Source organism: Juglans microcarpa x Juglans regia, chromosome 3S (genome assembly GCF_004785595.1).
Source record: "Juglans microcarpa x Juglans regia isolate MS1-56 chromosome 3S, Jm3101_v1.0, whole genome shotgun sequence".
Lineage (NCBI taxonomy): Eukaryota > Viridiplantae > Streptophyta > Magnoliopsida > Fagales > Juglandaceae > Juglans > Juglans microcarpa x Juglans regia.
This window is the reverse complement of record NC_054599.1, coordinates 4,813,729-4,838,377: the sequence shown is the minus strand read 5'-3', so window position 1 is coordinate 4,838,377 and position 24,649 is coordinate 4,813,729. Positions and strand designations below refer to the sequence as shown.

At 33.6% G+C, this 24,649-nt stretch overlaps 3 protein-coding genes across 3 annotated transcripts; 2 read left to right on the top strand and 1 right to left on the bottom strand.

Annotated features, from left to right (window-relative positions):
* Positions 1–1,835: 1,835 nt before the first annotated feature.
* Positions 1,836–3,513, bottom strand: LOC121258542. Its single transcript, XM_041160079.1, has 3 exons — positions 2,865–3,513; positions 2,238–2,359; positions 1,836–2,097 (listed from the first exon to the last, which is right to left on the bottom strand). Exons 1-3 carry the CDS (start codon positions 3,291–3,293, stop codon positions 1,947–1,949), a joined length of 702 nt encoding a protein of 233 aa, XP_041016013.1. The 5' UTR covers positions 3,294–3,513; the 3' UTR covers positions 1,836–1,946.
* Positions 3,514–9,711: 6,198 nt separating this feature from the next.
* LOC121258541 (caffeic acid 3-O-methyltransferase-like) lies at positions 9,712–20,176 on the top strand. The gene is made up of 5 exons (XM_041160078.1): positions 9,712–9,799; positions 16,138–16,501; positions 18,927–19,237; positions 19,507–19,571; positions 19,689–20,176. The coding sequence occupies exons 1-5, from the start codon at positions 9,721–9,723 to the stop codon at positions 19,983–19,985; spliced, it is 1,116 nt and encodes a 371-aa protein (XP_041016012.1). The 5' UTR covers positions 9,712–9,720; the 3' UTR covers positions 19,986–20,176.
* An 826-nt stretch (positions 20,177–21,002) lies between these two features.
* LOC121258539 (lysM domain-containing GPI-anchored protein 1-like) lies at positions 21,003–24,138 on the top strand. The gene is made up of 5 exons (XM_041160076.1): positions 21,003–22,090; positions 22,703–22,820; positions 22,935–23,096; positions 23,223–23,254; positions 23,714–24,138. Exons 1-5 carry the CDS (start codon positions 21,418–21,420, stop codon positions 23,995–23,997), a joined length of 1,269 nt encoding a protein of 422 aa, XP_041016010.1. The 5' UTR covers positions 21,003–21,417; the 3' UTR covers positions 23,998–24,138.
* Positions 24,139–24,649: the final 511 nt, after the last annotated feature.

The following is a 24,649-nucleotide window of genomic DNA, read 5'->3' as shown; positions in this document are numbered from 1 at the left end:
TTCTCAAAGAGCATGGAAAAATTATAGTAGATGCAATGGAAAAATTTTCACACCCACCTGTTAAAGAAAAAAATAGTTGTGCCAATTTCTCAGCCAAATGTGACTCTTGACTCTAAGAAGCTAAAGATCATCTCTCAAATGAGTGAGATAGAATTAGATTTTTTTTTCTGGGTATTTGGTTGCTCAGCAAAAATTGATTTTGCTAATGTAACATATTTATTTCCTTTTGCATGGTTCACATTTCTGGATTCTTTTAGTCAAGTTTGATGGATTTTTGCTTCAAATCCAAACAGAGATTGGGAGAGAGATTGACTGAGGAAAAGAAAGAGAGAGAGAGAGAGAGAGAGAGAAATGTAGTGAGGCTTATGGCTAGGCACAGAGGAGATGGAGAGCGAGGGAGAAATGAGGAAATGGAGCTTCTGGTGGCCTTGCTGCCATGGGATGCTTGACTCTAGATGGGTGGAGCACGACTTGCACTTGAGTGGTTCTCGGCTTGCCATGGCTTGAGGCTAACGGTGGTGGCAGTGTAAGGGAAGAAATCGAGAGAGAGAGAGTCTGAAACTAGAGAAAATTGAGAAGGAAGAGCCTCTATGTCGATGGCTGGGGGAAAGAGAAAATAAGAGAGTAGGGAGAAGGAAAAAAAATCAGAAGGGGACAACGAGTACTGAACAAATAATAAAAAAATTGAGAGAGAGAGAGAGAGGGAACGAAATGAAAGAGTGAAAAAATAAAATTTTTTATGCAACTGGTTAAGTAGGGGTTTCCCTAGCCAGTTGCAAGTAGAGTTTTTATAAACTTTTCAGAAAGTATTAAGGTGCAATTTGAATATTGAGTCGAGATGATTTTAAATGAGTTAAATAAAATATTATTAAAATATTATTTTAAAATTTGAAAACAATCAAATTATTTATTATATTTAATATAAAAATTTAAAAAAATTATAATGATGAGATAAAATAAGTTGAGATCACTTCTCAATCCAAACGAAACTTAAGATGAGATTTGAATAATATGAGATGAATTTAGATGAAAGTTAAAAAAATATTGTTAGAATATTATTTTTTAATATTATTATTATTTTGAGATTTAAAAAAATTAAATTGTTTATTATTTTGTTTAAAATTTTAAAAAAATTCTAATAATGAGATGAGTTAGAGTGATTTTTGAATCTAAACTAAGGGTATTATCCGCCCCCTACGGGAGTTTTTCAACCCCGTCCCCCACCCCAGTGGCGGGGTGTGGGGGGTATTCTCGCCTCCTTCTACTTAAAAAAAAATATTACATTTTATTTGATTTAAAAATTATTTCTAAGTACAAAAGTAATTAAAAATATATTTTTAGACAAAAATTATAAATTTAAATTTTATAAATATGACTATAATTTAAAAATTATATAATTTTTAAATTTGCTATTGTATATTTTGTGTAAATTGTAGTGTATTAATTTTTAAACTATGTATTTTTAAATTTACTAATGCATATTTTACGAACAAGTCTAACAAATTGTAATATATATTTATATATACACAATTTGCGCTAGGGGCCCTAGATGAGGGGCAGGGGGCCTTGCCCCCCATGGGCAGAGCGAGATTGCCCGCCCCGCCATGCGTGGGGGGAGCAGAAGCGAGACGGGCATCCCGCTGCTCACCCCTAATCTAAAACCGGCCTTATGACTCATTTATATGTCAATCTCTCTTGAAGCCTCTCGATAGATCTTGATATCTAAAAATAAAAATGAAATTTAAGTTTCACGTTTCACGTTTGAGAAAGAAGGGGGGGGGGGGGGGGGGGCGTCTCTTAATTTTTCACAGAAGGATCTTATCACAAACAAAGATCAAAGATCAAGGATCTAGTAGTTAGCAGTTACAGGGCATTAAGTTGGGCAGCTAATATTAGATGGCTACCTTCTCGTATATATTAATTTTAATTAATGACATAATAATTACTTAAGCCAAGAGCCAGAAGTTCTTCTGCCATCTGGTGCTGATTAGGTAGCCACCCATGCCTCGGCTCTGCTTCCTTACTCCCAGAGTCAAGCACTCCGCATTGTTAATGCACTGCTCCACAAACTCTTCTGTGCTGCTGGTCCCACATAGGCTGCACAAATCCCGCCATTATTAAATAAATGATAATAAAAAACGAAGTCAAGATCTATAAGCTTGAGATCAAAACATCAAAGGGTGGGCATAGGAAGAAGAAGAAAGAATAAGAAGATCGGACGGTTGGATTTGACCCACCAGCTGATAACTAGAGATGGCTTCTTCTGACCCAGCACCAACACAGACACTTCCAGCTTCTTCACTTGGCTCATCACTGTTGCTAGTTTTGGGCCTTGAATAACCAGTGTTTCTACTTCCACCTGAAATATTACACCCAGTCAAGCAGGTAAACTCAATTCTGGCTAGAAGACTTTGAAATTCTAGACCAATCTCTCTTTCTCTCGCTCTGGAAAAGAAAGAAGGCAACTGATATGAAAACTAAAAAAGCATCTGAAAAATGAAATCTGTATCTAATTCCCCTTCTTTTTTTGGTTAAAAAAGGTAAAACAAAAGCAAAAACAAAACTTTAAAAAAGATGAAAATATGCCCCCCTTAAAAGAATTGGAAGGTAAAAGAAGACCAGCAAGATCTATCAAATACAGCAAGGATGCCCCTATAACTTTCTCTTTTAATTCTCAACACATGGGATCTATCAAAAACAGAAAGAAAAGGCAAGAAGGAGAAGAGAATGCTATACCCATTTGAGCTTAGCTCTTTATTTATTCTAATGTTCACTCCAAAACCCAAAAAGATATGAGCAAAGCATACATACAATATACTCACTTGAACATGACCCTTTCAAAGAGGACAAACACAAACACGTACCTCAGGCCTGCAAGCCTTACAAAGAGAGCCAAGAGAGTTGGCCAGGTAAGGAGAACAAGAAGAGGACTCATGAGTGGCCCTTTCAGAACCCTTACTGGAAGCAGCTGCAGGAATGATGTGAAGGAGAGTGAGAAAATCACCCTTGTTGGCTACGTAGTTGAGTGCCCACATCAATGCATGCTTGGAATGTGAGCTCTGATCCACCACCACCATCACTCTCTTCCTCGTTACCGAGGACCCACCTGCATTCTGATGATCACCTCCTCCATACATGTTCAACCCTTCCATTTGCTTCAGACTTTCCTCACATCCGCCATTACCACAGCTCCCACCAGCACTATACTTGTTTGTCCCACCCCACCTGCTGGATGTTGATTTCCAAGCCTCTCTTCCACGTAACTGCTTCAGAAAGGAAACTGAACCTGGCATTTTTACCAAACCGGTTGCCCAACGTTCGTGAACAACTGAAGATACAGTAGAGGTCTAGCAGTAGAATTCTAGAGAGAGAAAGAGGGGGGGGGGGGGTTTGGAGCTGAAATGAAATGGGGAGTTGTGTATGATTATTATAGTGAGAGAGCAGAGAGAGAGAAAGAGGGATGGGTGGGGGTTAAAGGAGTAGAAAGTGGTGGGGGAAGTGATGATGCAATGCCTTCGATTTTTGGCATAAAGATCATTAAGCAGGTTAAAGTATCACGGGAATCCCTGCCTAGTTAAGGCTTTTTGTCGGGGAGAGATCTGGTAAACAATCACTACGATCTCTTTTGATGATGAAACGCTGGATTCTTCGTACGTCTCTTGCATCCTTTCAGTTTCAGATTCTTTTGCCCAATTTTCAATTTCAGGTTATCCCACGTATGTAAGAGCATTCAGTTCATCTTATCCTTTTAAAATATATTATCAAACTTTTTTTTTTATTTTTTTATTTTTTTACGTATTAACTTTTACAATATATTATACATCAACTTATTTATTTTTTCTTCATATCATTTAAATAATATTTTTTATTCTTTTTAAACATTTTATTTTTACCAATAAATTTGTAATATTCATATAATTTTTTATATTTGCAATATATTGTTATATACAATGTAATATAATTCAGTCCTATACACACAAAAGAAAAATATTTAAGCCAAATAAAAATTAAAAATAAATTCAAAATATGAAAAAATTAGATAAATAATATTTCGAATATATTTTTTAGAAAAAAATAAAATACAGGTGTTTTAAATGATGAACAATAAAAAGAATTTGTATTGAAATGTAAAAGTAAATGAAAATGAGGAGGTAAATAAAATTTAAAAAATTTAAAAAATTGTTTGAAGGATGAACAATTCAGTTTCAGATTCTTTTGTCCAATTTTCAATTTTTCAGGTTCTCCACATCTGTAAAGGAAATTCTAACAATAAACACACCATTCCTTCTTCTTTTCTTTTTTTTTTTTTAATAAAAAAGGTAAATTTAATTAATTAACCTCATTTATGGTAATATATATATATATATGTATATAAATATAAATGGCAGGGCAAACGAGGAAAATTTCCCTCCCTTTTCCAAAAGTCCCTAGACCTCATTTTCATTGGACACGTATCCAATCTGCATGTTCAAGCAATTTCCCATAGAAGATCTTTTGCATTGAAGTTTCACTTTTATGTACATCCAATTTGCAATGATTTAGGGAATCAGAATCATATTGAAGTGTTATTTCATGGCACAAGTTGCACATGATATACAGTGCTCCATCTTGATCCTTCAAATCCCATTACCATTGCAGCATTGCATACTCTTGATGTGACCATCATGATCTTTCATTTCATTTCATCTGAGGTTAAATGAAGGAATTGCTTTGGCTGTGTGTTTAGCCTTACGTAGAACTTGCCTTTCAGTTTGTCTAGTTTTTTTTATGTCATGTCATTAGGTCTATATCAAATTATCAATATCTCATTTTTTAGAATACTTTACAATTATTTATCATTTTATTATTATATTTCACATATTTTTTTATTACTATTTAATATTTTATCATTATTTTTTTATTATTTTTTTATATAATATCCCGAAATACTTCACTACCCAAATCCACCAGCTTTGAATGAGACAGGTTAAATTTGTTTAAATTGATCAATCATGATTTATCCTGATTCCACACAAGGAGTGCAGGAGTTCCCTCACTTTTTGTTTGTCCATGTCATCCTGATTGATCCATGCATGCACGCACGCAAATAACAGTATTGTTTCATTTATTCATTTTGAAACAAAGATAGGTCATGCCCACGTATAATTAATTAATTAATTAATTAAACTTCTAAATAATGATATATATACAAATCTTTTTGTAATTTTTCTTTTATCAAGAGCTTTTAAGAAATAGATGAAAATAATGGAAGTTAATGAAGGTCGGATTGGAAAGTGTGGTTTACTTTCCATGGAGATAAAAGCAAGGAAGTATTCTAGCTCTCCATTTGCATAGTGTTTTTTTACCCTTTTGAATTAGGCTTAGTTTGGGTATTGAATTATTCTCAGGTATTCATTATTTTATTATTATTTATTATTATTATTTGATATTTTATTATTATTTTTTCATTATTATTCATAAAATATTTCAGAATACCTCACTACTAAAACACAACGTAAGTCAAATTGGCTTCAGCAGTCTCCTTCTTGGATCAACTAAGGAACATGGGTCAGAACTTATGGTTCATTGCCATTTTTTTGTAATTTTCCCTCCGAGCATTGCAATCATTGTAATAGCGTTTTTGTATGGGGTATCCCACTTTCCCCTCTTGTATTTCTAAGTTATTTTAATGAATGTTTGATTATAAAGAGAGAGAGAGAACAAGGAATCATTGGCCATGACATTGTGTGACACATGATTCTATTTATAATTTGAATACAGTTATGTAAAATTTAAAATGTAAATAAAAAAATATTAATATTTTTTATGACATGATACTATCATATAGATGATTGCCAGATGTAAAATGAAAGAATACATTATTAATTAAATAATGTTATGAAGTGTAGGATACATGTGTTTCCCTCTGGTCACATTTTACCAATATGATAAATGATTTGTATAAGTATTAAATAGACAAATTCTATTAAAGTTAGATCTCACCTTAAAAAAAATATAAAAGAAATAAATATTTTATAATAAAATGCACTTTTTTTATATAAAAAAAATTACAATTTATCTATTTAAAATTTCTATCTATCGTTACTCTGCCTGTCTTAATTATGATATATTTTCTGTGTTGGTTCTGTTGCTGATATGTTATAGCCAGTTGAGATTGAGAAGGACAGTACAAATATAATTATTTTTCCAATAAAACAACTTCTCAGTTGTCTTTGCTTCTTCAGCCTTCAGTCGTCAGATGGAAAATAAATAAATAATACCAATACAGCAATGAAAACTGACCTCACAGCCTATAATTTAACGTTTTTGTTTTGTTTTTCCTTTAAAAAAAATAATCTATATATATATATATATATTCTGATTCAATTAATTGCACCACAAATGCAATTCCAGAGTTATAAATGGCATGGGCCGCTCAAAATGCAAAGATCTAACATCACATGGAAGCAAGCCGGCACGAAAGGATTCTTCAAGTGTCAAGATTTTAAGTACTACCAGGTATAGTTCTTTAAATTGTATATAGAGAAATGAAAAATGTACAAATTTTAAATAGACAAGTTTCATACGAGTCATTATAAAAAAATAAACTCTATTTATGTAAATAAAATTATTATTTATTAGTGACATCTATTTTTTTATATAAAAAATTTGAATGAGACTTGTTTAGTTAAGACTTGTACTTAACATTACTTTTTATAAAAACATATCATTATACAAAGGGAATAATACGGATACAAGAGTAATGTTGTATTCTTGCAAAAGAGCCCTCCAATTTAACCGTGTTTCATTCCAAAATAATAATAATAATAATAACAATATAAAGAGATAGACACAATATTAAATATTTACAAAAAAATATTTATTTTATAAAATCTTGACGAACTCCAACTAAATAAGAAAATGGATGAACAATTTCATCCTTAGATATGTTATTGTGTATCTTTTGTTTTAAAGAAAAATGATAAATGTACTTAAATAAAACTTATAAAAACTTGCCTTGTTTGTTTTTGCAAATGAAATGAGATGAGATGAGTTGAAATTAAAGTTAAAAAATTGAATAAAATATTGTTAGAATATATATTTTTAATATTATTTTTACTTTGAGATTTAAAAAAGTTGAATTGTTTATTTTATTTTTATAAAAATTTGAGAAATTTGTAATGATTAGATGAGATGAAATGAGTTGATAAGTTTCTTGAAAACAAAGGAGAATTTACTTCTTCACATGTCAGTTATTGATATGTTAAAAATTATAAAATTTAAAATTTAAAATTTGAATTTAAAAAAAAAACTAACAAAATAAGTCTTGTAAGTAAAAATATAAATAAAACTGTAAGTACACATAATACTACTCTTTTTTTAATATGCTGGGGGAGGGAGGTCGAACCCATAATCTCATTTTGAAGACGTGGATCTTGTGTCATCATGCTAGTTGGCTATTGTGTATCCCTTTTCATTTGGTCTGTGGGTGGCCTGGTGTAAGAAATCATACATGACAACATTAAATATTATAGCAATTATATGATGTATTTATCTTCTTCTTTTTTTATATATATAATTATATCATCTACATAATAAAAAATATTTTTGAAACTTATAAATTGGTGTGACTTGTTATTATACGTTAGATTGTAAAATTAATTTTATTATAAAATAGATATAACGTATCATATGAAGCTATTTCAATTTGTAGATTTATTTTTGTAAAATTTTTTTATATTTGTTTTAGTTTATGACTTCATGACCTCCAAAGCTTTTTAAAAAAAAAAATTACAAAAAGGGCAATGTCTAGGGACCATATAGATGTCTGGATTTGAATTTGTCAAAATTCAACTATGAGTCGGGCTACTCATTTTGACTGATAGGTATTTTGTATTTTTTTTATTTTTTATTCATATGTTTTTAATACTTTTAAAAAATAAAATAAATACATCAATATATTTAAAATTATTTTTTTAATCATTAAATAAAAAATAATAATAAAATTTCTTAAACAGTCAACTTGAACGATTAAATTGAGAGGTAAAATAGATTTTTCGATTCAACTATATTATTTGAATTATAAATTAACCTTTTGAAAATCTTAGATTTCAAACTACATAAAAAAAAAAAAAAAAAATGATGTGACATGTCAGATTTTTATTGGTTTTTGAAAACGAACTCAACCCTCCTCGCCGCAAACCAATTCCGTCCATTTTGATGCAAGCAAGATTCCAACTTCCAAGTTTCAACTAACTCAAGTGCTAAAATTTCTCCTTTTTCCATTGAAAATCCAAAACATGATTTTTTCCAACTCTTATTATTGGTGTTGGTCTTCGATCCCATCCAAGTCCTTCTCTTTCTGCCACGACAACAGATGACTTCTAACGTGGGTTTGGTTTTCTTGGGAGATAAATGCTTTTAAGAGAAAGGCCAGTTTTTTTTTTTTTTTTCTTTCTTTATTTTTTCTTTCTAATCCATTTTAAAAAAAACTAAATAAATGAAAAATTTATATAAAAAAAAAATAATATTTTAATAATAAATAATACTCTTTTTCAAAATAGCCAGACACACGTGTACATATTGAATATAGAATTACTTTACATAAAAGTCTGTTTTTTGTCTTTTTCTTTTTTCTTTTTGGTCTGTTTTCTTTTTTTTTTTCTTTTTCTCTCTTACAGATGCCACGTCACTCCGATTACATGCCACTTGTACGGTGGCGCTTGCCTGCAGAAGACCTGAATTTCATTTCGAATTTTATTAGATACAAACGAGTTTGTATACTATATCACGTATCGATAATTTTTTTAATTTAAAAAAAATAAAAAAATATATTTTAAAAGAAGAAAAAAATCTTCTATATTATAAAAATTATTTTTATCTTTAATTCACATCATTTTGTTAAACATATATATTATATATTAATATTAGTGTACGAATTAGTGCACGAACATGCTTGCAACAAGAATTTCCCATTTCATAATATCTTCGAGCATCCTTAATCGAGTAGTTAAAAATTAAATTTATTGAGTATTTAATTATTAAAAAATAAAATATACTCATAATAAATTAGTTAAATTTTTACATTAATTTTTTTAAAAAAATTTAAATTTAAAAATTATTGTACATACATAAAATATATATTTTATCAATTATTTCTCTTTCTTTCTTTCTATTACATATTTTATCACAATTGATATATTAATTTGATATATTAATTTAATTAGAATATAATTATTAATTAATATATAATAGATAGAATAGTAAAATATGATAAAATAAAATAAGTTAATACTTGAAAAAATTAAATATTTTTAAAATTATTAGTTGCTCGTTACTATATAATGAATAAATAGATAATTTAATATGGAGATTTGATGTGAATAATTAAAACTAAATTTATCTTATATTATTTTATTATTATATAATAAAAAAAATAATTATTCTAATATAAAGATTTATATAAATAAAATAATAAAAAATTAAATTTATCTTATATTCATTCAAAATATTCTTTTCAAATTTGACTAATCCATGGTCTAACAAAGCGGCCAGGTATTGAGACAGAGCGAGGCTACTTTTCAAAATTTGGTTAGTCCAAGACTCCAACGTCATCTTAGACCATTCATCTTTGGTATCATGAGAGACAGCCATGCGTGAGCCGCCCCAAACCATCGTTGGGACGTTCCCTTCCCATATAAATAAGTCTCAGTGCTACAGGAACGTCCTCAAAACAAAAAAATGGCTTCCCCTACAAACCAAATTACCTATGATAACAAGCCCTCCATTGACGAAGAAGATGGAGGAGTCGAATATGCAGGTGCCTGGGCCTGCTTTGTTAATGATCTCAAGCATAGAGCTCGACGTGCTTGAGATCATTAACAAAGAAGGCCCAGGCGCCCAACTCTCGTCCCATGTCATCGCTGCTCAGCTTCCAATTCGCAATAGGAATCTAGATCTTGCGCCGGTTGTTTGGCTGGACCGCATACTATATCTGCTTGCTAGTTACAATATTCTCAATTGCTCTGTGGAGACCCTCGAAGATGGTGGATTAAAATAACTTTTATGTAAAATCGATCTAATGCATCAAATGAAGCATATCAGTTTGTGAATTTACTTTTATAAGATATTTTTATGATTGTAGCACTTCTCTAATTTTAATTTTATATTACTTCTTTTCATTTGATACACAATCATAGTAAACTCAGGAGGTATTGGTTTGTGACTGGATAGTTAAAAAATAACTTTTACGATTCATCATAGACCAAAGATACACCCTAAGTTAAATGGTAAACAATTATAAAAAGTTGCAAGTATATATGTAACCCCTCAATATTAAATATTTGCGAAAGATCTTTATTTTATAAAATCTTGATGTCTACAAGAACTCCCGTAAATAAGAAAATGTGTAAACAATATCATCCTTACAGTTGCTATTGTGTATCCCTTATCGACGTGGGTGACCCGTGTAAAAAGGAGTAATGCTATCTATAGTTATGGGGTGCGTAAACGTCATGCAGTCGCTTTAAAAAGAGTAAGTATACTGTTAAAAAATTAATTAATTTTTTATGTGAATTCCGTATTTATTCATTTTTTTCAAAGTGATTGCATGACGCTTATACACTCACGACTACAACTATCATTTCTCTATAAAAAATTATACATCATGACAACATTAAAAATTATATGATGTATAGTAATTATATGATGTATTTATCTCTCTATAATTATATCATCTAAATAATAAAAAATAATTATTAAAACTTACAAATTGGCGTGACTTGTTGTTGTACGTTAAATTATAAAACTAATTTTATTGTAAAGTAGATATAACGTATCATATGAAATTATCTCAATTTATAAATTTATTTTAATTTGCAGTATCTCTTTGTGGCCGATATATTTTATGGCTTCTTGACATCCAAAGCTTTTTTTTTTTTTTTTTTTTTTTAAAAAAGAAAATTACAAAAAGGGCAATGTCTAGGGACCATATGGACGTTTGAATTTGAATTCTGTTTTTCCAAATTCAACTCTCATATTTGAATTATAAATTAAAACTTTTTATTTGAATTTGTGACAAATTTAGACAAGATTTTAACCTTTTAAAATCTTAGATTTCAAACTACATAAGATAATAAAATGTGAATAACTTTTCAAATTCAAATTTAAATTATTATCTCCAAATGCAACCTTATATAATTCAAATCTTATAAATAACTTTTCTTAAAAAATATATTTATATTTATATTTATATTTATCTACTAATTTAGCAAGGCTTACACACACACATTTAATATCCCTTATATAATTTAGAAGGGTCTCTTTAATTTATTGTTGTCTGAGTGGCAGAGATTGACATCCCGTTCGGATATAGAAACACTTTTAATCTATCTCATCTCATTTCATCATTATAAATTTTTTAAATTTTTACGTAAAATATAATAAATTAATTAATTTTTTTAAATTTTAAAAATATTTTATCTCACTATCCGAAAGAATGAGAATGAGCGGTTGCAGGGGCTCAAATTCAGTTGGGGGAGTCAAAGTCTAAAACCCAAATAACAATAATTAAAAGTGGGTATCAGGCTGTTAAGATCGGGGCCTACATGGATTTCAAACCCTAAAGTGGAACATCATGAGAAAATAATAAAGTGGAAAAATTATTCAGCAGCCATAATTCAATAGTAATAATAATTTCAGTCAAAGCTTCAACCAATAATTCAAATGACCCTAACGCCCTTGCAACTCCAGCGGTAATAATGCAATAATAATAACTTTTGTAGTTATTTGGGGTACTCAGGTCTGGGCCATGTCACCTGATTGACCTGCCATAAATTTTAATCAGAAATTAAACTTAAAATTAAAAAAATATAATACTTATTTTAAAATATTTTCTTAAAGGTGATGTTACTGCTCATTCAACACATGACGATTTATATATTTTAAAATTATTTTTTATTTTATTTTATTTTTATTAAATTAATTTAATTGTTCTACTTATTATTCATACACTACATATTTATTATAGAAAAAATAAAAAAAAAATTAAAATAATTGTGACGTGTGATATGTAAAGATGATAAGTAAAATTATTCTTTCTTAAAATCTTCTTGTATAGCCTGTATCTTGTTATCCAATAGTATGAATGCATGATTTAAAACGGGGAATATTTTTTTTCATTTTTCTCTTTTGAATGTTTTTATTTTTGAATGAGTCATGTTGGGTCAACTTGGGAAATAAGCATGTCGGGTTTGGGTTCATTATGTTTGACCCGTTTAGTTTTTCGGGTTAAACCCATATGACTAAATGTGACTTGTGCGCCCCGTGGATCTTTGAGTCCAAATATGGTTTGAGCCGGCCATGGATTTGTTGAAATAAAATCACTCGTGAGCCCATTTAGATATGGACTGTGAGTCACGTGTACGTGTCATGTGCTCGATAAAAATATATGGATACTTGAAAGAAACTTTTTGAGTCCTTTGTTGTGAAGTTTGGCCCAAAATAATGACCCAACATAGCATTGTTCATCTAATACAATCAAACTGCATGGGCTTCATAGAGAAATAAAAAGCCCACAACATGATATTTTTTCTTCCATCCTCTTATGTTTTAGATTTCAAGAAATGGGCCCAATACATGAAGCCCCTCAAATGTTAAAAAGTGAGAAAGATAGAGAAAAATTTTATTCTTAAGCCTCACATATAATATACTATTCTTTTTATTATTTTTTAAAATTTTTTTTTATCAAATATGTGATATATAGATAATGAATAAAATAATTTAATTTTTTTAAGAAAAATAAAATAAAATTTTTTTTAAAAAAATAAAAAATAAAAAATTACGGTATGGTATAGCAAGACTCATACAGAATACAGACAAATTAGTGTTCAACCTCCTGCCTCCTAAGTAGTAAAGAGCGACATAACTACGACATTTGTGTTCTAAATTTTAAATTTTATAAATTAAATCTTTTATAAATAATATAAATGACGTGCTCTGCACACTAGCCTTGTTTGGCTACTACAAGTCTACAATCCGAATATTTTACATTTTTCTGATGGGTGCGGCTATCATGCCGCCCATCTTGACCGTCTAGCGTAATTTTTTTTTAATATATTTAAATATATTTAAAAAATAAAAAAAAATATATCAATATATTTAGAATTATTTTTTTAATTATTAAGTAAAAAAAAGAAAAAAAAATTGACCAACGGTCAAATAAAAATGTAAAAAAGAGTAGTATTTTCATTTTCTGAATACAAACAAAACGAATCCAATTTATGAAGATAAAGTGGAAACAATTCTATAATAGAGTATAAGTTTATAAAATTAAGATTTATTTTTAATTAAGTTTTATAATTGCATTGATTAATTGTAAATTAGTTATGGTAAATTAGATATAGTTTTTTAAATTGTATACAGAGAAACGATATGTACAAATCTTAAATAGATAAGTTTCATATGAGTTATTATAAAAAAGTGAATTCTACTTGTGTAAATAAAATTATTATTAATTAGTGAGATCTATTTTTTTATATAAAAAATTTATATAAAACTTATCTAATTGAGACTTGTACTTAATATTACTTTTTATGAAAATACATCATTAAACAAAGGAAATAATATGTATACAAGAGTAATGTTGTGTTCTTGTAAAAGAGCCCTCCAATTTCATTGTGTTTCATTCCAATAAAATAATAATAATAATAATATAAAGAGATAGACATAATATTAAATATTTACGAATAATCTTTATTTTATAAAATCTTGACAAATTCTCCCTAAATAAGAAAATGGATAAACAATATCATCCTTACATATGCTATTGCCTATCTTTTTTTCTTTCTTTCTTTTTTTTGACATAAACCAATTCCGTCCATTTCGATGCAAGCAAGATTCCAAGTTTCACCTAACTCAAGTGTTAAAATTTCTCCCTTTACCGTTGAAAATTCAGAACAAGATTTTTTTCAAGATATCGTTTAGATTCGAAAATAAATTGAAGGGAATTGAAATAGATTATAAATTATAATAAGATAAATTATAAATAATAATGAGGTTGGTGTTGATGTTCGATCCCATCCAAGTCCTTCTCTTTCTGCCACGACAAGAGATGACTTCTAGACGTAGGTTTGGTTTCCTTGGGAGATAAATGCTTTTCATAGAAAGGCCAATTTTTTTTTTTTTCTTCTTCTAAATTTTTTTGAAAAAATTGAAAAAATGTAATATTTAAATAAAAAAAATTAATTAATTTTTAAATAATAAATCATACACTTTTTAAAAATAATTAGACACACTTCGCACTCATTGACTGAATATTACTTTACGTAAAAGTCTGCTTTTTGTCCTTTTCTTTTTTATTTTTGTTCTGTTTTTTTTCCCCTTACAGATGCCACGTTCCCCCGATTACGTGCCCGCTTGTGCAGTGGCGCTTGTCTGCAGAAGACCTGAATTTCATAGTGAAATTAATGAAAAATTCTAAACGCAAGCCACTTTTGCGCACCCGTTGCGCACCCGTCTGGCATGGGACCCACAAAATAAAAACACATTTCGTCTTTGAAAAATTCTAAACGCAAGCCACCTTTGCGCACCCGTCAGGCATGGGACCGCGCTTGACAGATCTAAAGCCTGGACTTCTTCGTCGATTATCTCACACTTTACAACAATATTTGAGGAAATTTGAAGTCAGAGAAGTTCAGAAATTGTGATCCTCAAATATCAAAGAACCTGGATTCATCTATTTATCCTGTACCGGAGGCATTGCAAACCAAAAGCTTAATCAACAACCGCTATGGCAGGGTCCATCTTCTTCTTCCTCTCGCTAAAGCTACGGCATGAGATCAAACTTGGAAGACAACGCTGCACATGCCTACAATAAATAAAGTAAATTGTAGATTTAAGTTAAAAATTGTATATATAAAAGTATATCTATTTAGAAGGGGATGCTTGAGGGGAAATTTTCCCTTAAACATCGTTTCTGGCCTAAGCCAATATCGATCTTTCTTCTATCTTTGGAATGACTTGTTGGAGAGCGACTAGAAATGCATAGCATTTTGTTCGAAAAAAAAAAAAAAGCATAGCATTATATTCTGTTTTTACTTCAAGAAAAACACCCATTTTTAAAAATGAACCAGTTCTCAATGGACTCTCACAAAAATGCCATTGAAAATCCTTTTCATGAAATTACATAAGGGATGATGGACCACAACATAATTTTATTTTCAATTTCATCTTACTGGGTTGTCAAGTAACCAAATGGTTCTTACTGAGCAGAAAAAAATGCTTTTTCGAAGAGGAAAAAATGGATATCAGTTTCATTCCATCCCCTTTGGGGTCTCTTCTTTCTACTACCTGTGACTTTCTTCTTGGACGATACTTCAAGATCTGTTAGTTTAAGTTTCTCTAGTTCCGTGATTTTCTTTTCCAGAAGCTTGCTTTTCTTTTCCTCAATGGATTGGAATCATTTGCCTTAGGAGCTTCTGGGAACAAGTGCAGATAGGCCTAAAAAATCAAAGGCAGCTTACCGATCCTTGTCAATTTTTTTTCCACTAAAAAACTTAGCTTGCCTGGATGGATGGAGTCAAGGACTTAAGTTGCTATTAATTCTTAAAGATTTTCTTTGAGGTGCGAGTTGAGAATAGGGAAGATGAAAATCGGTTAGAACTTTTTAAAGAACAACTGTTGTAACCCTTGACTTCCATGTTGGTGATTGAAAAAAAATAGAGACTGCAGTTTTGAATTTTAACTTGGATTTCTTCTGCGAAGAGCTCCGGTCTTGCTGTGCATGTCTTCTTCTCTTCCGATTTCGTGTTTTGTTTTTATTTTTATTTTTTGTTTTTAAATATAATAAGAGCCACGTTAGGGATCGGTACACAATTGGTACCCAAAGCGGCCAGGGATTGAGACAGAGCAAGGCTACTTTTCAAAATTTGGTTAGTCCAAGACTCCAACGTCATCTTAGACTTTTCATCTTTGGTATCATGAGAGACAGTCATGCATGAGCCACCCCAAACCATCACTGGGGCGTTCCCTTCCCTTATAAATAAGTCTTAGTGCCACAGCAACTTCCTCAAAACAAAAAAATGGCTTCCCCTGCAAACCAAATTAGCTATGATAACAACCCCTCAATTGACGAAGAAGATGGAGGAGTCGAATATGCAGGTGCATTGGTCAGCTCTTTCATCTTCCCAATGGTGTTTAATGCATGCATAGAGCTCGACGTGCTTGAGATCATTAACAAAGCAGGCCGAGGCGCCCAACTCTCGTCCCATGCCATTGCTGCTCAGCTTCCAATTCGCAATAATAATCCAGATCATGCGCCGGCTGTTTTGCTGGACCGCATGTTGTATCTACTTGCTAGCTACAATATCCTCACTTGCTCTGTGGAGAGCCTCGAAGATTGTGGAGGAGTTCAGAGACGTTATGGTCTCACTTCTGCTGGGAGTTGCTTTTTGAGAAGCGAGGAGAGAGGATCCATGGCTCCCTTTTCTCTCCTCACTCGTCACCAGGCTATTATGGACATGCGGTACGTATATACAGTAGGTATTATCTTTCTTTTTGAATTCTTTGTTCACCTACCTGCACTTGTGATAATCATAGTATGCAAGAAAGAAACAGTGAGAACTGGACCGACACTGAGTAATTGTAACACCCCGTATTTCAGTGTATTTTTATTGAAGGATTATTTTTTATTGTTTAAAAATTTATTCTCTTATTTTAAAATTGATTGGATTTTTAGTAAGTTTATTTCTATGATTTTAATTTGGTGAAAATTATTTTTATGTGCTTTCCAAATATTTATTTATTGTTATGCATTTAAATTGCTTTTAATATTTAAATTAATTACCGTGGGATTTAATTATTTCAAGTTGACTTTACCATTACGTTTAAATTATTTTATTTAACTTGTGGTTTTAAAATCATCTCCGTTGGATCATTTTTGTGACCCAAGTTATGAGGATTGGACCTCATTTCTTTTCCCTCCATTTTTCTTTCCTTCCTTTTTCTTTTCTTTCTTTTCTTTTTCTTCTTTATTTTCTCTCCTCTCCCGCGCGATCTCTCTCTCTCCTCTCCTCTCCTCCGCCCGTTTCCATCGTCCCCTCCCAGCGCCGCCGTCCGCCGGCGGTAGTCGACACCGCCCAGCCGACCAGCTCCCCCTCCCTCCGGCGACCTCACCTCCCAAATCTCAGCCCCTACCTCGCCGCCAGTAGCCCACACGCCCCCCACGAAGCCGCGGGCCACCTTCACGCCAGCGCCCGTGAGCCGGCGGTGGTCCTCACCGCCCAGCCCGCTAGCTTCCCCAGCCGCCGGCGACCTCACCCCACCAACCTCACCTCCATCCGTGCCGCCGTTAACCACCAATAGCTCTTCGAAGCCGCGGCACTCTTTCCGCCGTTGCGCCGCCGTCGCACCGCCATTGGCCACCATCTTCCTACCACTTCATCCCCGACCTCTTGGCAACCCATTGGACCCAACCCCACCTCCGATCCGTCACCGGTGAAGCTCCACCAACTACATTTTCGATTTGGGCATTTTAGTCTTCTACCGCCCATTTCGCCGCCACCCACGGCAAACCACCGCCACCATTGGCTTCACCGACCTCTCTAGGCCCTACCCTACCATTTTTGGGTCTTCGTTTGTCCTCGTTGAAAAGTGGGTATCTGTGACCCACGGCCACAGTGTATTTTACACTGTGGTGTTGCTCAGAAATCACCACTTGCAACTTCGAGATCCTCCGGAAATTATTATATTGCACTGTAAGTATTTTCCTTAAAGAACTTTCGTGATTTAAATATATTTTTGCACTAACACATATTATTTGTGAATTGGTTTGTTTTGCCGGACTGAGTCCGAGGAGTTTCGGGGGTCGGATGGATTGTGGACGGAGTTGTGTGTTTGTTTGCATTATGAATTGTGGTTGTTGGTTGTTGGTTATGACTTGTTCACGTACATCGCATATTGCATGCATGATCATGTTTGTAAAGAAAACTGGGTTTTCGCATGATTGCATACATGTTCATGTGTTTATTGGAAATTGGATTTTCATATGAGTAAAAGGAAAAGAGACTGTAGGGATGGTGGTAAGCAGGGATGGTGGTTGTGTCCCGCCTGTGATTCCCGCCTACAGTGCTCTGTTAAGTATTCATTGTGTGTAAAGGAACTGTAGGGATGGTGGTAAGCAGGGATGGTGGTAGAGTCCCGCCTGTGATTCCCGCCTACGGTGCACGCGATAGGGATGGTGGTAAGCAGGGATGGTGGTTGTGTCCCGCCTGTGATTCCCGCCTACGGTGCACGCGGTAGGGATGGTGGTAAGCAGGGACGGTGGTAGAGTCCCGCCTGCGATTCCCGCCTACAGTGTCCGATAAATGGATTGTTTGTGTGAATCATTTTATGAGAAAATGTTTTACGGTTATTTTGGGCCAAAATGAGATTTTTGGCGTGTGTTGGAAATAATCATTTTTCTGGGAAAAAATGATATTTTATGGCTAAATGTATTTTGCTATTTTGTTGGTTGCATTAATGTATTTTTATCCCAAGAGTTGTTTGGTTTATACTTACCTGTGGTACCATTTTATGGTATCGCAGATTTTGATGCAGATGATGATGACGAGCCTTAGCTTGGTTCCGTTGGAGGAGTGATCTGGGATTGCTCCTGTTTAGTGAGTTATGTGTTTTTATCAATTTATGTATTTACCTTTTGTATTATATTTGGGATGACTGTATATTTATTTTTTTAAAGATAAATTGTGTTAAATATTTGTATTTAAATTCTGGTACTTATTTGACTATCCGCTGCGTTATTTTATTTGTACACTGTTGCATGTACACACACTGGCACTTCGTTGGGATGTGTGACCGTGTTGTCACCATCCTGACGTCACGATTCCCTTATTTTTTTTGTACGTGGGAGTCGGGGCGTCACAGTAATACTATATACTTTGATTATATAGGTTTCACTTGAAGGATGCAGTGCTTGAAGGTGGGTTCCCATTTGAGAAAGCTCATGGAATGTCGATCTACAAGTACAACGACAAAGATCCTATATTTGGAGAGGCTTTCAATTTCGCCATGAGTCAATACTCCATCCTTGTGGTCAAACAAATTCTCAAGAAATACATGGGTTTTGAGGGCTTGTCAACGTTTGTAGATGTTGGTGGTGGAATAGGAGGGACCCTAAACTTGATCATCTCCAAGTACCCTTCCATTAAAGGCATTAACTTTGATGTGCCTGAAGTATTGCGCAATGCCCCACCTCTTAATGGTATGTATTACATTTTAAGATATAGAAACTTTTGCCTAGCCAGAGAACTGTTTCGTTCATAAATAAAACGATCTCACAAAAATAAACTCACGAATTGGCACTGTTTGACATTGTATGTCATATTATAAAATCATTTTCTACGATAAAGTATATTGACACATCGTATCAAATTACATTAGTTTATAAATTTAGTAAAATTACTTTGCAGATCTAGCTAGCAATTCTCTTATTTATATTTAACCTGATAATTGAGTGATGGTTCCACACAGGCATAGAACATGTCAGAGGAGATATGTTCAAAGAAGTCCCAAAGGGAGATGCCATATTGTTGAAGGTAAGGTTTTAAATCTAAACCATGCAGCTTTGGATGAATTTGAGAGGAATTGTACAAAAATAAACAAGTGTTTTTCATAATTTTGTAACTTGTCTATACATGCATTAATGATGACAGCTTATTCTTCACAATTGGAACGATGATCAATGCTTGAAAATACTGAAAAATTGCTACAAAGCCCTGCCGGAAACCGGAAAGGTAATTATCATCGATCCAGTGTTGCCTGTAGCCCCAGAGGCAACCAACTTCTGCAAGTTTGCAACACAAAGTGACAATATAGTATTCAATATGCTTGGAGCTGGAAAGGAGAGAACAGAGCCCGAGTTCAGGTCATTGGCAACAGCAGCTGGATTTAAAGACTTCCGAGTTGCATGCTGTGTTTGTGCCTATTTGGTCATGGAGCTCCACAAATAATACTAATAAAAAGAGTCACACTCCAAATAAAAAGCCATCTCATAAAAATATCCAATAAACTGACGTGGCAGTATACCGCCTTATAATTTGTAGATACTTGAGTTGGTCCACCTTATTTTTTATGGTTTTTAGTCATCAATGTGTATGAAATACTACATCTTGGAGAGGGAATTCATGCCAAAGTTAGTTAATTTGATTGGTGTTGTTGTGTAACATGTGTGTCCGAAATGAAAATAATGCAAGGCATGCATGGACAGGTTATTTGTTGAAAGGGAAAATAAAGATATTGTCATACCTTTAAAATCTCAATTACAATGATTGATATATTATTTAAATTAATAAAAAAGCAGAAATATATTATGAATCTGCACACAAATTTATTTAACGCTTTTCTTTATTACATAGAGACTTTATGATTATAAACTCGAAAATATTTAAATTGTAATAAATAATGGTATGCTTTTGTATTTTATTTTTTCTATACAGCATGATTTTCGGGCAGTAAAATAATATATTAGCTAAAAATCATTTAAGCTAATTAATAACTAATCTATGCCATTTTATTGAAAATAATTTTAAGAGAAATATACTTTAGTCAAAGAACATCTCACAAAAATAAAATTACAAATTAACGTGATTTGATGTGATATATTATATAAAATCATATCGATTTGTGAGATTATTTTTACAAAATCTTTTTAATCGTAACACTTATCTAATTTTAATTTTATATAACTACCTTTCATTTTATTAAAATCGTAAAAAATAACTTTTACGATCCATCATAGACCAAAGATACATACCCTAATTTAAGTTGCAAGAATATATGTATCCCCTCAACCATCTACAAAACCAGACATCTTTTTGGGCATGCACGAAGAAAAGCATATAATAGAATCCGAAAATAGTTTAATGTGGGAACTTTCAGGAGTAAACTGTAAAGTAACTGAAGAGGACAACATAGTCCCATTGAAAAAAATAATGTTCTGCTCAGAATAAGAAAAAAAGGAAAAAGAAAAAGAAATTAAAGTTCATAGCTCCGACAATCTGACCTCTATGCAAAAGACTGTTTGTTGTCCACTCCAGTAACTCCTTTCCTCTCAAAACTTTCCCTTCTGCCTTCCCCCGACTCTACGCCTCTCTCGGTGCGGAGGAAGAACTGAAAAAGCATAACCCAAACCCTAAAAGAAATCCGGAACCTCATCAAAATTCTCTTTACCAGTACCTAAGCCAAGAACAAGCACATCTTTTTTTTGGTGCCAAAATTCGTACCAATCTCAGACCCGTCTCTCTATATTCCTTGCTGTTTTGTTGGAAAAAAGAACCTCCACAACTACAAGAAAGAACTCATCTTTAGTTCCAGTCCTCTCTCTCAAATGCACTTGTTCTTTTAACATAGCCAAAAGAACCCATTTTTCTGTTAGGGGGAAGGATGCCAGATCAAAAACCCATCTCCGACAACACTCTCTGCTTGCTGCTTTTGCTCTCAATCTTGGCCAATGTAGGCCTTGTTAGTTCCAAGTCCACCATTGAGCCCTGCTCCAACTCCGACTCGTGCAACGCCCTGCTGGGCTACACCCTCTACACCGACCTCAAGGTCTCCGAGGTGGCTTCCCTTTTCCAAGTCGACCCCATTGCTATCCTCACCGCCAATGCCATTGATATCTCCTACCCGGACGTGGAGAACCACATTCTCCCCTCCCAGCTCTTCGTCAAAATCCCCATCGCCTGTTCCTGCGTCGACGGCATTCGCAAATCGGTCTCCACCAAGTACAAGACCCGCCCCTCTGACACGCTATCGTCCATTGCCGATTCCATATATTCGGGATTGGTCTCTGCCGATCAGATTGGGGAAGCCAACTCGGTGACGGACCCGTCTGTTCTCGACGTGGGGCAGACCCTTGTGGTGCCGCTCCCGTGTACTTGCTTCAACGGGACCGACAATGCCCTGCCCGCTATCTATTTGTCGTACGTGGTGAGGCCGGTGGACACATTAACCGGGATTGCGGCGAGGTATTTGACTACTATTACTGATTTGATGAATGTGAATGCCATGGGGGGTGCAGCTATCAAGTCAGGAGATATACTTGCAGTTCCGTTGCCAGGTATAGTTGTCATTTTACTTTTGTTTGTAGCAACTGTTTGTTTTTGGTACTTAGCATTGCTATAACTTTCTATATTTGTGTTAACTGAATTTGATGTGAATTTTTGTATGGGGCTCAGGGGTTTTAGTTTAAATGCCAACATTTGCTCTTAATTTTCAGATTTTCAGCTTTAAAGTAAGGTGATAGTGTTGCCTATCTCAGATAGATTCATTTAATGCTGATGCTCTATTGTGTGGAACTTGTGTTAAGAGCTCGGCATTATTGTACCTTATATCTTTCCATATTAGTTTGGATATAATGAATTGGCAGGTTTTGGTAGCAAAGAATGGGTGACGACTTAACTTGAGCTCCATTGGTCTTAAACACGTTGGAGCTTTTGTTTGGTACAAAAATTTGTGCTTTCACAGGTGGTACCTTTTATGTCTTCTGAAATTAGTTTGGATGTAATGAATTTGCCTGTTTTGGTAGCAAAGAAAAGTGATAGCTTCACTTGTGCTTCCCCTTAAACATGTTGGAGCTTTGGTTTTGTACAAAATTTGTGCTTTCTCATGTGGTGGTTATGAAAGAAATGGCCGTGGTAGTAAGGTGTTCTGCTCGGTTCTTGTGTTACAGCCTGCGCATCTAATTTTCCAAGATATTCCTCGGATTATGGCTTGATTGTACCAAATGGAAGCTATGCCATTACAGGGAGTCATTGTGTGCAATGCAGTTGTGGGCCTGGGAACCTCAAGTAATTTAGCAACCTTGATTGCATTTTTATTAATTTGTTGTTAAGTTTGATCTTCTTAACAATCTAAGGTTCTTAGATTCTAGTGTTAATCGACTTTCTTGTGTGTTTACACAGATTGTACTGCATGCCTGCTTCGTTAGCTGTTTCTTGTTCAAGCATGCAATGTCGAAACAGTAACCTCATGCTTGGAAATGTCACGGTGCAGCAGACTAGTGGTGGGTGCAATGTTACTTCTTGTAGTTATGGTGGCTATGTCAATGGGTCCATTATCACTAGGTATGCCATCCTTTATAATTGGATGATTCATTTTATTTTTTATCTTCATATGTTCATTTTGAAATGTTAACTCATATTGAAGCCGTGTCTGAAAGTTTAGCTGATTCAGTCTTTTTCATTCTGCAGTTTGTCTACATATCTTCAACCTCGATGCCCCGGTAATTGATTGTTACTTGCTGTTTACCTACCCGTGGAATATGAATGTCTTTCTTTTTTTCCCTTAATTAGATAGCCCCCCTCCCGGGCCAAGCTTTTCGGTTAAGTTCTTCTTGTTACTCATTTTGGCAAGAATGGTATTCTGGAAAAGCCTTTTACATAGTGGAAATTTGCAGTTCAAATTGAGATTCCTATCAATTGGGTTTCCAAGCATTTATGCAAACATTAACCTATTTATTCTAAACAGGGTCATAGGAAATCAATAAATTGCAAAATCAAGTTTAAATACTGATTTAAAATTGATAAATCTCATTCCTATGTGAAAATTCAATTAAGGCATCCATGTAAAGCACGAGGTTGGGGCAATCTGACTGATTAAAGCATCTACAAGTGTAGGAAATCATCCATGTGATTGTTGTGACTCTTAACTTGTGTTTGCGTTACTTTCTTGAATAATTCAGGGGGCCAGCAATTTCCTACACTTATAGACCCACCTACTTCAGTGGTGCGGGAGTCAATGTTTGCGCCTTCGCCTTCGCCTTCACCTCTGTCTGATGGTGCTGGAACAACACCCAAGTCTTCAGTGGTTCCGACCACGACTGGTTCACTTCCTGGATTTCCCCCTGCCAGCAGTCCTTTTGGGAGTACTTCTCATGCTTGCTCCCTGAGGAAGTCGTTAGCCACTTCTCCATCTGCACTTGTCTTACTTTTATTTGTCAAGTTCTTACTGTCCATGTCATTGTAATTTTGCTGGTATATGGTATGCCTTCATGGTCGCGCCATGGGTGTTCCGCCTGGTTATGTTTTTGACTGGTCCCAGTTGTCTGTTGTATGCAACTCTTGTTTATTTGTTTGTACTATTAAACCGATTTGTGGTTGCGGTGAATTTTGTTTTCTGGATGCGCCTAGTGTGTTGTTTTACTTAACTTCAATTTGCTCTGAGTTATGACCTATTGCCTTTCTGTAATCTATTCTAGTTATCATTATCAGAGCATTAAGAAGTTGTCTTGGTGACTACATTGCCTTGGAAGACTTCTATGATCGCGGATGCGCAAAAAATTACTTTCTAGTGGTTTCTATCTCAAATACTTAAATTCCTGCAGCATGAAATGCTCGAAGGTGTGACTATGGAAGTCTCTGCAGGATGTTATTTAACTTCATTTGTTTTATCTTTAGTCTTTTTATGATCCAGGTAACACTTCTTTTCGCATCTATTCTGCAGATAAGGATTACTTATATGATTTGAACATGGTTTTTTAATCCCCTCCCTCCTCTTTGTTTGCTGGAACTGATCTTTGTGGATTTAATTAAGAGTGTTCATCCTGGTTCTGGGCTGGGTATACCCGGCCTGGAACTCGGGTTTCAAACCCGGACCAGGTTTCAGCCTGGGTATATCT

What these genes read in the sequence shown, in the direction of transcription:
- LOC121258542 (XM_041160079.1), bottom strand. Translation starts at nt 3,293, where the DNA reads ATGCCAGGTTCAGTTTCCTTTCTGAAGCAGTTACGTGGAAGAGAGGCT. An exon ending in GTAAGGCTTGCAGGCCTGAG is followed by an intron (nt 2,360 to 2,864) that starts GTACGTGTTTGT and finishes GTAATATTTCAG; the next exon opens with GTGGAAGTAGAAACACTGGT. An exon ending in CCATCTCTAGTTATCAGCTG is followed by an intron (nt 2,098 to 2,237) that starts GTGGGTCAAATC and finishes GGATTTGTGCAG; the next exon opens with CCTATGTGGGACCAGCAGCA.
- LOC121258541 (XM_041160078.1), top strand. Translation starts at nt 9,721, where the DNA reads ATGGCTTCCCCTACAAACCAAATTACCTATGATAACAAGCCCTCCATT. An exon ending in TGGAGGAGTCGAATATGCAG is followed by an intron (nt 9,800 to 16,137) that starts GTGCCTGGGCCT and finishes TCGAATATGCAG; the next exon opens with GTGCATTGGTCAGCTCTTTC. An exon ending in CAATGCCCCACCTCTTAATG is followed by an intron (nt 19,238 to 19,506) that starts GTATGTATTACA and finishes GGTTCCACACAG; the next exon opens with GCATAGAACATGTCAGAGGA.
- LOC121258539 (XM_041160076.1), top strand. Translation starts at nt 21,418, where the DNA reads ATGCCAGATCAAAAACCCATCTCCGACAACACTCTCTGCTTGCTGCTT. An exon ending in ACTTGCAGTTCCGTTGCCAG is followed by an intron (nt 22,091 to 22,702) that starts GTATAGTTGTCA and finishes CTTGTGTTACAG; the next exon opens with CCTGCGCATCTAATTTTCCA. An exon ending in AATGGGTCCATTATCACTAG is followed by an intron (nt 23,097 to 23,222) that starts GTATGCCATCCT and finishes TTCATTCTGCAG; the next exon opens with TTTGTCTACATATCTTCAAC.